Source organism: Simochromis diagramma, unplaced genomic scaffold (genome assembly GCF_900408965.1).
Source record: "Simochromis diagramma unplaced genomic scaffold, fSimDia1.1 OVJJ01000705.1, whole genome shotgun sequence".
NCBI classification, from domain to species: domain Eukaryota; kingdom Metazoa; phylum Chordata; class Actinopteri; order Cichliformes; family Cichlidae; genus Simochromis; species Simochromis diagramma.
In genome coordinates, this window is record NW_024387448.1 from 3,682,981 (window position 1) to 3,697,508 (window position 14,528).

At 36.7% G+C, this 14,528-nt stretch overlaps 1 protein-coding gene across 4 annotated transcripts in view; it reads right to left on the reverse strand.

Moving 5' to 3' along the window:
• LOC120722695 (scavenger receptor cysteine-rich type 1 protein M160) overlaps nt 1-13,829 on the reverse strand; it is a 55,403-nt gene extending 41,574 nt beyond the window's left edge. The window contains exons 1-19 of one of the 4 annotated variants that reach the window (XM_040013785.1): nt 13,718-13,829; nt 11,983-12,303; nt 11,638-11,736; nt 11,275-11,496; nt 11,005-11,196; nt 10,749-10,903; nt 9,785-9,932; nt 9,230-9,538; nt 7,723-8,028; nt 7,162-7,458; nt 6,433-6,741; nt 5,540-5,836; nt 5,082-5,249; nt 4,366-4,529; nt 3,843-3,951; nt 3,506-3,664; nt 2,995-3,090; nt 1,033-1,185; nt 15-890 (exon numbers count right to left, since the gene is read on the reverse strand). In XM_040013785.1, the coding sequence (XP_039869719.1) occupies nt 706-890; nt 1,033-1,185; nt 2,995-3,090; nt 3,506-3,664; nt 3,843-3,951; nt 4,366-4,529; nt 5,082-5,249; nt 5,540-5,836; nt 6,433-6,741; nt 7,162-7,458; nt 7,723-8,028; nt 9,230-9,538; nt 9,785-9,932; nt 10,749-10,903; nt 11,005-11,196; nt 11,275-11,496; nt 11,638-11,736; nt 11,983-12,303; nt 13,718-13,775 (3,747 nt within the window). In that variant the 5' untranslated portion in view covers nt 13,776-13,829 and the 3' untranslated portion in view covers nt 15-705. Of the gene's footprint in view, nt 1-14; nt 891-1,032; nt 1,186-2,994; nt 3,091-3,505; nt 3,665-3,842; nt 3,952-4,365; nt 4,530-4,976; nt 5,250-5,539; nt 5,837-6,432; nt 6,742-7,161; nt 7,459-7,722; nt 8,029-9,229; nt 9,539-9,784; nt 9,933-10,748; nt 10,904-11,004; nt 11,197-11,274; nt 11,497-11,637; nt 11,737-11,982; nt 12,304-13,717 lie in introns of those variants that run through there. The other 3 variants (XM_040013782.1, XM_040013783.1, XM_040013784.1) reach the window with 3 other exon arrangements.
• Between the last annotated feature and the right edge of the window lie 699 nt (nt 13,830-14,528).

The window sequence follows — 14,528 nt, forward strand, 5'->3', positions numbered from 1 at the left end:
AGATGGCAACCAAAACTTATTGAATTCTTTATGTTTTAAAGAGTATACTATATTTAGAACAGTAGCTTAATATTATGAGGCATACACTTGTTTGTTTCTACAGAGTTTGATGAAATATCGATATTACACTCACATTTATAGCTGAATATAAATGTAACAAGACAGTTAGCTTAGCTAAGCCTGAAAACAAGAAGCAGGAAAAGGAGGCTAGCTCCCCGCCTTTAAGAAACTGTAAGCTAAGCAAACCTTTTTAATATCTATCTATCTATCTATCTATCTATTAGCTAGCTCATGTGTTGCATCAACGTCACGCATTTAAACAAAGAAAACTGAATGAAAAATGTAATACCACACAGTACAGACATGTTTGATAAAAGCTTTACATTCAACTACTATTAAACACAATATCATGGAATGATTTATTGATAACACTAGTATCTGTCTTTTTTGTTACATTTTACATTTTAAGTTTTTTGCTATACAGGATCAAGGGATGGATTTAAATTCTTTTAAAATTAAGTTCTTGCATTAAATGTCGTTTTCTTCAAGGAATTTCAGTAAATGTATGTTGCATGAATATATTTTAATTATTTTTGACCTCTTATTTTTAATTAGAGAAAAAGAACAGTTAATTTTGTCGTGTTTGTCATGAGCCACTTTGTGAGACTTTTTTTTTTAAAAGTAGTTTCTAAAGCTGCATTTGGCTCACTCATCTTGATCTGGCTCTAGGTAGTCCTCATCCCTCTTCACCAATCCTGGGGCTGCTGTGTTTAAGTCATGTGGTGTTTCAGGGCTGTCGTGGACCTCTGCTGTAGTCTGTGCAGTTTCAGGGATTGTATCAATGTCATCATAACTCTCCTGTGGATCTTCCACTTCGTAGGTCACCCCGTCTGTCACAAAGAAAAATGTTTGGCACAGTTAAACACTGATTAGATTGATGCCATTTTCAAATTTGAAATTTATTGGTACTGAAATGTGAAAACACTGTGTTCAAACTGGTTCAGAACTTTCAAGTGTTTTCATTATGGACACCTTCATGAACGTTGATGTCTTGGGCAGCAGGAGCAGTAGTGGCCGGAAAGGTCAGGGGTCGAGCCTCATCTGCTTCATCAATATCATCATAAGGTAAAGAGGAAACACTCCGCCCATCATTTTCTGAGACAAATTCAGTCTCAGATCTGAATCCTGAATGAAAAAAAGCTAATGTTGGATTAAAAAATAAACTTCCACATCCCAGATCTGTGCCTGTTTTTTATTTTTTAAGAAACTGGGAGCTGTCTGAAATAAATCTAAGGCAGGCAAATAGTTTGACAAACAAGGGGGTCTACTATAGAAAAAAAGGAACACTTTAATAAACCGGAAATGTATTACTTTTTCAATTTGTGACAGTGTCAGAAAGGTGATAATTCTACCTTAAGGTTATTATTGATCTGGTAGCAGCAAAGTCTGTCAACTCTATGAAAATAAGTGATGAGCTAGTGATACTGCTAAAGACTCAAAAAGTATACTGTGTGTGCAGTCTTATCTGTTTTACTGAAACATGGTTGAATCAAAGCAACTCAGACTCTAATGTCTGGACAAACAGATAAACACAGTGGTGAGAAAAAGCTTTTTTCAGCTGAGGCAGCTCTCTAAAGTAAAACCTTTTATTTCTTTTTATGACTTGAAGAGAGTTTTACATGCATTTCTGACCACTCACCTTGATTTTTGTAATGGACTTTATATTGGTATTGATCAGGCTTCACTATCACACTTGCAAATGGTCAAGAATGCTGCTGCTCGCTTGTTGACAGGGACACGCAAACGTGAGAACATCACCCCTGTTCTTGCCTCTTTACACTGGTTGCCTGTCCATTTTAGAATTCATTTTAAAACTTAATTTTTTTGCTTTTAAAGTTTTAAATGGCCTGACTTCTTCTTACCTGTCAGACCTTCTACAACGATACACTCCACAAAGGTCTCTCAGGTCAACTGACCAGCACTCCTTGCTGTCCCCATATCGAGACTGAAACACTGGGGGGACTGAGCTTTCGCTGTTGTGGCCCCCAAATTATGGAATAAATTTCCCCTCCATCTCCCCTCCAATTTTATTCATTGTATATCGTATTGTCTATTTTACTGATGTTTTATATATATATATATATATATATATATATATATATATATATATATATATAGATATAGATATATATACATACACACACTGATTTTTACCTTTTTATCTTCTTTTTCATATTTAAATATGTATTACATAAAATATGTATTTATTTTATTGTTATTTATATTTATTTCTTTGTCTGCTTAATGTATGGTTTTTAACTGCTATCTCTGTTTTATTATTGGAAAGCACTTTGGTCAACTTTGTTGTTTTTAAAGTGCTATATAACTAAAGTTGGATTGGATTGGATAATGTGTATATACCTGGTTCCACTCTGATACAATCTGACACAGAAGCTAAAGCTAGTGGCAAGAGAAAAGGTGGGGGTCTGGATTTATATGTGAACAAAAGATGGTGTAATCCTGTCAAAGAGAAGATGTGTTGTCCTGATATTACTTTTTTGAAAGATAATTTTACTTTTTATACCTGTTTTATGTCTATCTTTTTGAAATTTAGGTGAAATTTAAATTTGTGCACCTTCAACTCGACAGCAGGAAGGATGACGTTGAAGAGGATAAAAAACATATACATGTTTTTATATAAAACATATACATGTTTTTATATAAAACATATAAAAACAGGTAACAATTTAATTTATATGGGCAGAGCCACTGACGTTCTTGATATAGTACAGTTATTTAAAAATAAGTTATGAAGACAGAAAACTGTAGTACTAACATGCACGTTAGTGTAGGTGGTGCAGCTTCTCATATTATCGTGTCCAAATTAAAATAACGATAGTAGTGGTGTAGAGTATATCAAAGGCCATTAAGCTATGGACTTTAAACACTGTTTAGAAAAAAAACAGATAAGATAACACTGAATGAATGACTCACTGCCACGACTGAAGTCTTCCATCTCATTGTCTTTGTCCATGACGTCCTCATAATCTCCACTTTCAAACTCCATGTCTTTCCCTGGCAGCATTCTTGCTGAAAGGTTACAGTGTTATAAATTTACTCATACAGCAACAGCTGTCTCACCAATGCACTGTGCTAATGTACCAGTGAAGTAACTGTACAAGGAGCACAGGAGCATGAAAAACACACCACAAGCACAGGCGTTCTTAATTTTCTCTGTTCTGTATTTACATTTGGTCGAGTTTGGTGGAGCTGATGTGCTCCTTGTTCAATCAGCAGCAGTGACGGCATTATTTGAGTCAGAATTCAGTCAGTATGCTGAAAGACTGCCCTCTAAAAGTTTCCAACACCCTTTTCCTTTAAGTATGAAAGCTCTGGATTGATCTCATGTTCAGTCAGGATTTTTATGCCTTTTAAGGTAATTCATTAGAGCAAAAACAAAAAAACAAAAAAACATGTGTGTAAGTCATGTAATAAATATACTCACCTAAAGCTCTGGACTCCCTGACTCTCTTGACATACATTCGTATAAATGAAGAAATCAAGATCACTACAACAAGAAGAAATATCACACCCACGATAATAGGTCCTGTGGGTATACGCAGACGTGATGGCGGTGGTGTTGCGGTAGTCAGTGTTTCATATTCTGAAATCAAACACAGCCAGTTTATTATGTTTTTTTCCGGATTTAGTTACAGTGAGTTTGAATTCCACTTTATCTGTATCACGTTGATCAAAGTAAGTCAGCTCAGATTTACAGAATACAAAAAGTGTCTTTCTGTCAAAAACAAGTAATTGATTGATGGATTCATGGTTTATCTTACCTTCACAAAATATTGTAGCTGAAGAAACTTTTCCACAGGAACGTTGTTTGACAGAGCGCTTGACGTCCATGGTAACATCAGTGAACTCCAGTGTTGTTTCTAAGTTGACCTTGAATCAAATTTAAACTTTTTCACATTTAGAGATACAGCCAGAATAAAAAACACTGAAATTTCTCTGGCAGTAAAAAACAGGCCGGACTGAAGCAACACACAGCAGAAGTCACTAGAAGTCCAGACCAAAAGTATTGGGACATTCAATTTATTTTATATTTCTGCAAACTTTGTGTCAGCAAAGTGTCCAGAAAGTTTCTAACTTCAAACATTTGGTCAAGTTGTGTTTATTCAGATACAAGTCTCATGCATTTCTTTCCATTTTATAAACCTAAATATTTAAAATGTGAGATTCCAGTCTTCATTATTAGATTAAGCTGAGACACAGAGCCAGGAAACTGTCCATGATTTTGGTTTGTAGAATATGAGACAAATCAGTGACCGATTCAAGACGTAAAATGGAGAGGTTTACCTGTTTGATTTCCGTAGAGCCGCTATGGGTCTCATTAATTTCTTTACAGAGCTTTGTCTCTAACACTGGGGAACGATTAAATGGACATACTCTTTCCCACTTATCTCGATAATTGACTTCAAGGACACCTCCATGTTTTTCAGTCGTGCGGAACTTTACACTTTCTGTAAAAGCAAAGAAACAAGCTCATCCACTTCTGTCTGACAAATATGATGTTAGAGATGGTCACCTTAGCTTTAGCAAAATCACTAGGAGCAAAGCAAGCACCTGTCATCACTCTGCATTTATTAAAGTTGAAGTGTAAAACATGTGTTCCACATATTTATTTTTAGAAATTTTCAAAAAATAACTCAGATTTCTGGACAGAACCTGCCAGACTATAAGTGTCATGGTTTGCAATGCAAATTATTTGTAGCTTCACTATCTTATAATGAGCTTGACAATGTCATTTTTATTTTAAAGAAATAATCTTCTGTTTTATAAAATAAATACCTAAAAATTACCCCAAGATAATGAATTAAAATACTACCAGAATTAAGAGAGGACATACATGTATGTACTGTATATAGGGATGAGTTTATGGAAAGAGAGGTGTATGGACTCACACTTACCACTACAAGTAATGAACACCACATTTTTGTCACACTTTCCTTTAGTCCTCCTGCACTGGCCAATGATGGAATGGTACTTTTCACAGCTGACATGGTAAATGTTACCTGAACCCTTTGATGGAGCTTTGAGTTCAGTGAAGACAGCATTGCCGCAAAGCTTTTCTTGGCAAACTTTCTGTGCGATGGATGGATCCCAGTTACTAGCACACACTGGAACGCCATCTATCCTCACTTCCCCACGACAGCCCTGTGAAAGGCTGACACTGGGCTCCTCTGGGAAGGAAAGCAATAAACACTGCAATCAAGTATTGATAAAGACATAAAGCACTGAGGTAGAAGTGATCAGTTAATCTTCTCTGCACCGCAAAGTCAAAATATGAAGCACAAGTCCATAATCAAATAGTTCATTTAAGACTTTTAGCTTTGGTTTGTTACTTTATCCAGTGTATCTGGAATAATTCTCCTTCACACTCCGAGTGTCTTGTTTCACTCTTCAGTGTTTTCAGTGCAAATGTAAAAAGTTTGTGATCATTTAAGATCAGTCCTGCTGATATAAATCTTACTTTTGCATTCAATAAAGACGGGCTCCTTCCTTGAGGGTGTGGATTTATTTTCACATTCCCAAATGCTTCCTGGATTTTCACCACAGCTGAAGCTTTTGTTCCAAAAAGAATCTATTTCAATTGTTTGGGGGTGGTTTTTATTTGTTGATTGGTATCCACCACAGTCCATATCCTGGCAAAGCTTTTCCTTCTCAGTTTCATTGAAGTTTTCTCTGGAAACAGCACTGAGTCCCTGTCTCCAGTGAACCAACACTGTTCCACTACAGGCCTTTTTGTCAGGTACCATCGTCCTCCATTCTGAGACAGACAAGAGAAATAAAAAGTTCACAAAACATGATGTAACCAACAGGATCTGAATGATATAAATAACACACTCTGCACACAGAAATGACATTATGATCCTGCATCAACTTAAAGTTTTACACTTTTGAAGTTTAGCTACCCTTCTGACTGCTGTGTAAATAAAATGATTTTATAGAGTGATAACAAAGAGATGACAACTGATGGCAGCGATATTTCTATAACCATCAGACTGCACAGGCCAGCTGTTTCCAGCTGATTCCAGACATTAGTGAGTCAGACTGTGTGGCAGAGCCATACTGGTGACATGGACAACAAGCAGAAAAGAAAAGAGTAAAACTGAGTAGAACAAATATGATTAATGGAGGTGAGGATGTTAACATTCTACCCTTTATTGCACTAAAAGTAACCTTTGAAGGCGAGCATGTCAAAGTTTGAACGCAGCATTATTTTTATCTCAACATTTTTCTGAAATACAAACTAGTCTCAGTTTGTTTCAATTTCAATTCAGTTTCAAAGCCTTTATTTTAAAATTAGGCTGAAGGAGCAAAGAATAATTCAGAAACTGCTGACACAAAGATCATTATACACACCAGAGCATCGGAGGCCTCTGTGTTTGCAGGCAGCTGTAGAAGCAGTAATACTGCTGCATGCAGATAATGGACTGTTAGCATTTGCAGTGCAGTTTAGGTTTGAAATGGCTAATTCATCTGCTGGTGCATGTCCAAAGTAGGGAAGAGTCTCCACAGCATCACCACATTTAAGCTCCTGACAGATGGTGTTTCCATTGTTAGTGTCGTTGAGAGCATCCTCGCACACAGGGATCCACTTCCCCTCATACTCCACCTCTACGTTTCCAAAGCATTTGTAACTGGGAATGCTAAATCTGGGCTTGACACTACCTGCAAGAAAACAAAACAAAAATAATAATACCATATATTTATAATAGTCTTATTTTATTTTTAATTAGAATTTTAAGCAACAAGAACTATCATCATCTTAGTGTAAAGAATTTCAGTCTGATAGCTTCAGAAAGATTTATATTTGCTTCTTTAACACAAATGAGCTTAATTATAAAAACAGTATTTAAAAAGATATTTTTAAAACATTTGAAGGAACATTTAAAAACAGACTTATGTCTTTTTGTTTGTTTTTTACATTCTGTTATCCTGTAACTTAGTTACTGAAGAATCAACAAACCAATAAAACTGGCACTTTTTTTCCAAAGGGTCCAAATCAGTTGAAAATGAAACTTTTTAAAAAGCAAGTTATGCCATTTATTATATTTTTGCAATATAAAATTACTTTTAAAAAACAATTACCTGAGCAAACAACATAGGCTGGTTTTTCTTTACAGGACTTATCATTGTCCTGGTTTTTGACAAAGATGCTCTGTGTCAGGTCAGTAGTCTGACTTGTCGGGTGTAAACTCTTAAAATGGATATCACCATCTTCGGGACTGTTGTGGGCTTTTATGGGCGTCCCACAGTTCAGCTTTTCACACAGCTTCACAGACTTGTCTTCTGTCCAGGTGTCTCCACACATATCTCCTTCCTTCTCTTCTACACGAATCCTGACTTTTCCCCAGCAGCTTTTCGTCAACCTCATCTCAATATTTCCTGTTGTGACATGAAAAAGTTAAATTTAAGAGGAAACTAGTATCAGCAGATATTTCACAACTTCTTAGACCAAGCTAGGTTTCAGAAAAAATAGAAAATAGTAGAAATTTGATTGAGAGAAAACAAGGAGGTGAATGTACATCTATGGACATTAAAAGGTAAAGTCTGTTATAAGTAAATTGTCTCTTCTGTGACACAATAAATCAATTCCATAATGACCTTATTCTTAGTTTTATACTTTAACTCATTCATATTTCACATTACCTGAACATTTCACATAGGCAGTAGAATTATGGTGGTCAGGAGGCAGAGGTGTAGTTTGGTTACACTCAAAAAGAGACTTTTCTCTGGATGAGCAGCTAAAAGAGTTGTTCCAAACTTTATTAATCATATCAGCCCTAGACTTGAAAGAAAAGTTTGCAGCGTTCCCACAATGCATCTGCTGACACACTGTGTCTGCAGACTCTTGGTTCCATGTCTCTTTAGACCCAGAGAGCCAGTAGATTTCTCTGCCATGCTCTATCCCCACGTGACCAGAACAGGTTCCACTTAAAAACACCACCTTGTGACCTGATGGACACAAAGAGAGAAACATGATATACAGTAAGTGGCTGTGCAGGTCGTCTACCTGTTGAAAGGTCATTCGTTCATGTGTGAATGTTAGACAAAGCCCTTAGACACAGGATTAAAGCACTGCATGAATGTGTGCTTGTGACTGGGTTAATTGGGCTTGTAGTAAAAAGTGCTTTGACTTTAAAATGCTGAATGTGTTTGCTGATAGCTGAGCAGAATAATGATTCTCTACTACTTTCAGCAAAACACACTCTGGGTGCTCTAAAGGAGTAGAAAAGCATTATATATATGTATGAGCACCAGCTAGTTTTTGTTTGCAGTGTAGGTGCTGCATTCTGGACCAGCTAAACACGAGCTAAAGAGGACCGAGAGGTGCATGTGACAAGTGAGTCACAGTACTCAAGACAACAGAAAATTAAAGCGTGCAATAAAAGTTCCACAAAGCTAAGTGTCAGTAAGGGTCTGAAATTTGTGATGTTTCCTAATTAAATGAGCGAAATAGACTGGGTGAGCGTTGAGATGTGAGATTCAAATTTCAAATCAGTACCAAAAATGATACGAAGGCTCTTAAATGATGATTCGGTTTTACTGTAACAACTGACAACCTCAGATTTTTTAGAATTAAGGTGAAGGAAATTTAAAGACATTAAAAGCAATGAAGAATGCTTGTTATTTATTCCTGTTGTCTTACTATTTATATTTTATTTCTGCACACTTGACGAGGAGCCCCCACAATTTTGTGGTAAATTTACAATGACAATAAAAAACTATTCTATTCTATTCTATTGGCCAAGGTGTGAGTGGCTGGTAAACACTCCACTATTGGGCAAACATTATTTTGTCTGTAATTAGTCTGCTAATCTACTGACAAAGACATTTGGCACCCAAAAAAGCCTAATGACTTTTTCACAAAAGACAAATTGTTTATTTGGGTTTCTAGTTGGATTTTCACAGGTAAGTGTATTTAGACCTTAGACTTGATGATTTACTAAATAGAAGCATGTAACTAAGCAGAGGGAAAAAAAACACTTTTTTCTTCTGACTGACATCGATGAACGAAAATGGCTTTTTCCTGGTTCTAGCATTTTATTATATTTCAATATGTTTACTTTGGGAAAGCACTATCATTTGTGACACATGTGTAATTACTTATAACAGTTATACACAGCAACAAGGTCAAAGGGCACGTGACACTCACCCTCACAGGTGATTCCAGCTGCTTTCGCTTCCGCTTCTGAAAATCGGTTGTTTGAGTTTTCTGTTAAACACTCAGATATCTTTGATATCTTCTTATTTCTTGGACACGTTATTGACAGGAAGCTACCAGAACCCTGACTGAATTTTTCAGTTTTGCCTTTTTCCCCACATTGCAGTTGTTTGCAGACAGCTGCTGATTGAGCGTCTGTCCATTCTTTTTCAGGAACTTTCTTCCACTGGCCCTCATGCTTTATCTCCAATCTTCCAGCACATCTTCCAGGACCATCTGCCAGTTTCACCTCCACACTGCCTGTACCACGACAATAAGAGATTTATCAGCCACGAAACACAAAAATATTAAATAAATTAAATCAAACTCTTACTGAACACATTTTGGGAAAATTTAATCAGAATTTAACAATGTCACAATTTCACTGAATGAAGTAACTCATTTTCTCTCTCGACATAGAATTTATTGCAGGATTTAAAATCCCATTATAAAAGCAGACAAAGGCCATCAGCAGCCACTCTGTACATTTCCACTGCTGTATCTCACCTGAACACACCACATAAGGTTGGTTTGAACACTGGATGTTCTTGCCATGCTGAGACTGACAGTGCCACAGTGAGGACTCATTGCCTTTGCAGCTCACATGGTCCATTATCCCTCCTGAATTTTGACGTTCGACTTTAGTATAAATCAGCTAGAACAAAGCATTTATGAGTTTGCTTTATTTCATTGACAGACAGAAAACACTGACTGATTTAAAGACAACGAGTCACTGCATATTGTTAGCCTGGGGAAAAAAGAGTGGTGAATAAATATAAATCACGGACAGTGGAATAACTTAAATTACCAAACAGTACTGATAAAACTAACATCCACTTGTTTGGTTGGATTGATTAGGAGCTCAAACTGTTGAACTTACTTTAAACATTTTTAATTTTAATTCATTTATTTTAATCCAGGGTTTCCAACTCCAGGCCTCGGGGGCCGATGTCCTGCAGTTTTTAGGTGTGTCAGTAATCCAACACAGCTGATTCAAATGGCCAAATTACCACCTCAACATGTCTTGAAGTTCTCCAGAGGCCTGGTAATGAACTAATCATTTGATTCAGGTGTGTAGACTCAAGGTGAGATCTAAAACCGGCCTGGAGTCGGGGACCCCTGCTTTAATTATTTTGAGGTTCAAACAATGCCATGTTGATCAAATCAAGTGATTATTAAAATTCACAAAATAAACATTTGTTGCAACCCTGTAAAAAAGCATCAATCCAACTATACTGAGGAGAAAAAGCTACATGGTGATCACTAATATTCTTGTGACATCAAAGAAATATATAATATTGTTATCATCTCCAGCAGCTTTTACTTCATGTGCATTCAGTATTAATGGTGCACGTTAGTACACTAATTACAATAAACCCAGTAGCACTGCTGTATGGACAGTTTCTGATACACTCAGTATCCATGTATCAGAACAACAGGTAACTTATGGTGACTAAACTTGAACACTCACTTCCCCGCATCCAAGCTCCTTGCAGACCAATTCAGCTTCCTTTTTAGTCCAGGTGGAGGCACACACAGGATTAACTGAATCATTCACTTTAATATTAACTCTACCATAGCACTTGCTGTCTTCACCAGAGTGCTTCAGAACTACTTTAACTTTATCTGAGAGAGAGAGGGAGAGAGAGAGAGAGAGAGAGCAGTTTCACAGTGTGAAGTGTTTGCTTGGAAGTTGTTTGTGTTGGAATATAAGTGTGTTGAATTACCTGTGCATGTCACATTAAGGTTTTTGTTTGTGCTGTTGTTTGGGCTGAGAGAGTTACCGCAGTGCATTTGCTGGCACACATCAAAATCAAAGTTGTCCTGTTGAACAGGTACCCAGTTGTTATTTTCTTCTTTCTCCAGCTGCCCAGAACACACATTTGACGGATTTCCTTTGAGCTGCAGTCTCGTATAACCTGTTCATAAAAACACTTTCACCATATGTGTGTGCGCGCGTGTGTGTGTGTGTGTGTGTGTGTGTGTGTGTGTGTTACCTTCACATATGACAGAAACAGGTTTGCATGATGCTGAATTGTCCTGTTTGCCATTCACACACTGCCACAGATGATCTGGATCTGCATTTTTAAAGGCTGAACAATCGATCTTCATCTTTGATGAGTCCCTGAAATTATCACTAACCATACTCTCTGAGGGAGGAATTTCTCTGAGTCCACCACACCCGAGATTTTTACACAGAAGTCTGGCTTCTTTTTCACCTTTTTAAGAGAGGAATTAAAACAGTCCAAAACATTTCAAAAAGCAATAAAATATTATTATAACATCAAATTGAGAGAGAAATCTTGACAATATTTGAACAGCTCTGCCACATAGAAGATTAGCAAAAAGAAAATACATACCAATGCTGTTGTTACAAAAGTAACCCGGAGGTTTGCCATCAATGGAGTACTTGACAGCTCCAGCACATTTGTGTCTATCCAGGCTCAATGTGATATTACCTTGAGGAACGCACTCAATTACCAGCCAAATATAAATACAGATAAAAAACAACAAACACCACAATCGATCCTATCAAGTAATTTCCAATACAGTTCATTTTCTTAATTTTCTTAACAACTTTTAGCGAAGAGTTTAAGCTTTTAAAGTTGCAGTTTTTGGCAGTACTTTCAATACCCCCCCCCCCCACCCCCCACCTCCCCCCCACCCCCAGAAAAAAAAGAGAAAGAATGATCTAACAAACTTACTTGAACACTTAAGTTTTTTCACTGTGAACTTTGAGTAATAGCTGGACTTCCAACCAGGATGTTTACATTCCCACAGAGCGCTCTCGTCTCCTTCACACTTCAGTTCATTGAGCCAGATCGGTCTGTCTTCAGAAGGCTTAACAGTATCTATTACTGAGTTCTCCACAGGTTTCCCACAGTGAGTGCTCTTACAAACCACTTTTTCAGTGTTCTTGTCCCAGCGTGTATCCCCAACATAACCCCATGTGTTGTTATGGTAGACTTCAAGGTAGCCTTCACATGGGTAGCCTCCTTTGTTTTTTAGAATCAGTTTGTCCTCAGCTAGGAACATACAAGGTTTATACAGCAAATTATTATTATTGTTATGATTTTTTCATGGCTGACTTACTTTTGGGAACTGCAAAGTAAATATTTAAAGTTGTAAATTTAAAATGTCTTTTGTTTATTTGTTTTTTTTTATCTGAATATCGGTAAAAACACTTTTTTTACAAATCTTTTTAATCCCTTCATGTCTTTCTTTAGGATAATATCATCATTCCTCAGCAGATTTATACAAAAACAACAATGAAAAACCACAGTGGTTTATATTTTTTTAACATATGGGGTGTCTATTGTAAATGGCATAGATTAAGAGGAAGGGTATTGTACACCCATGACAGGTTACCAGTCTGTCACAGGGCTAACACATGGAGACAGAACACCGCTGATGCTCACACTCACCATCATCATTAAGAATTACCAATTAAACTAAGCCCTTAGTACTCATGCAGATACGAGGAGAACAGACAAACTACACACAGGAAGGTCCCAGGCTGGATTTGAATCACTTTCGCACTGTGAAGTGACAGTACTAACCACTGGACCACTGTGATTTCCAGCGAGGGCTAAATTTGCTAATGGGCCAAAATAGCATGCGAGTACAATTCGGAGGTATGCTGATGGGTGTGGTTAGTTTTATGGATAATTTACAAATATTGCACTGTTTTAAACACAGGTGCAGTCAGTTCATTTCAGGACAAAATCAGCCTGTGTTCTTAATTTCAATATTGTCCTGACTATATTTTGCACCTGCATCTGCAGAATCCGTCACAAAAATCTCGGACTTCCCTCCTCTGACACGTGGCTCTTGTCACTGAGCTCTTTGTAAATACTGTACTTTTCTTGACTTTTTTTTTGACAGAAAAACCCAGTTTGCACTTGAAAAGTCTTGATTTAAAAAAAAATCACAACAGAAATCTGGACATACACTTGAATTGAACTGTTACATTTCTTCCACACCTTGAAAAGGCTGCTATAAATAAAACAATTTTACATATAGTTTTTAAATAAAATGAGAGAAGGAGAGTCATAGGTGCCCTGTGTGATTGTGAGTGCGAATGGTTCTCTGTCTCTATATGTTTGCCCTGTGACAGACTGGCGGCAACCTGCACAGGGGGTACCCTGCCTCTCGCCCTAAAACAGCTGGGATAGGCTCCTGCGACCCTGACCCGAGAGAATGGGTGGATTTTAAAATATAAATAATATTTCAAAGTTATTTCAAGGATTTATCCTAAGTTGAATTTTACACAAAAGTACTGCATTGATTGTTTTGGGGGGTTTTTGGTTCAAATTCAGGATCACATCTGGACTCAGTTCTAACGCATTCACACACACGGTCATATAGAGAAATTCAAATTAGTACCAACAATTAACAATATTACTACTGTTCAGAATGAAATAAACTGAATTAACTTGCCTTGTGAGATCACCAGCTCAATGTGAGCAAGGTGGAGAAGCAGGAGGAGGAACCACATCGTCACCACAGCTCATGACTTGAGAGTGAGACAGACAAATGATGCGCTCGGCTTTATATTGCCATGGCTTCGCCCACCAAAAATGGAAATGAGCAGCATACGCGCCAAAGCTAGACTCACAAATATGAACTTAGATTGAAAGACACACAACTAACTAACACACAAGTGTCCTTACTTCATATACAGCACCTTTTTATGCTTTTCTCTTCATTAAACTAAAATTCCCCTTGATGCTGTGACACTGGCACACAACATACTGTATTAGAATGTACAATTGATCAACTGTTGATAAATTATAAATGTTAAGTTTAATAACTGATGCACGTGGCTGTTTTGATGTTTTTAATTTGCTATTATTATTTTCATTTGAAATATTTCAATAAACTGATCTAGAAATGATTTTTTTACTCAGCACTCTCTATGACATAATTTTGACGCCATTAAATAATATCTGCCTCAACAGAGTCATAATATTGCTTCATGCAAACAAACTTAACATAGTTTACCAAGTTCTTTAATACTGATAAATTCAGTTAATCCATAACCACAGAAAAAAAGATGTGATGTTAACAAACTCTAATGTTATAAATGCAATTAATTTTTCTTGTGTTGCTTATGATGAATACCTTTATGCAAATGAGCACAGACAGATTATCATGTTCTTTAATACTAATAAATTTACATCACAAAATCAAAATAAGGATAGGTAACAAACATAAACACAATTTTTTAATTTAAAAAAATCATCATGAA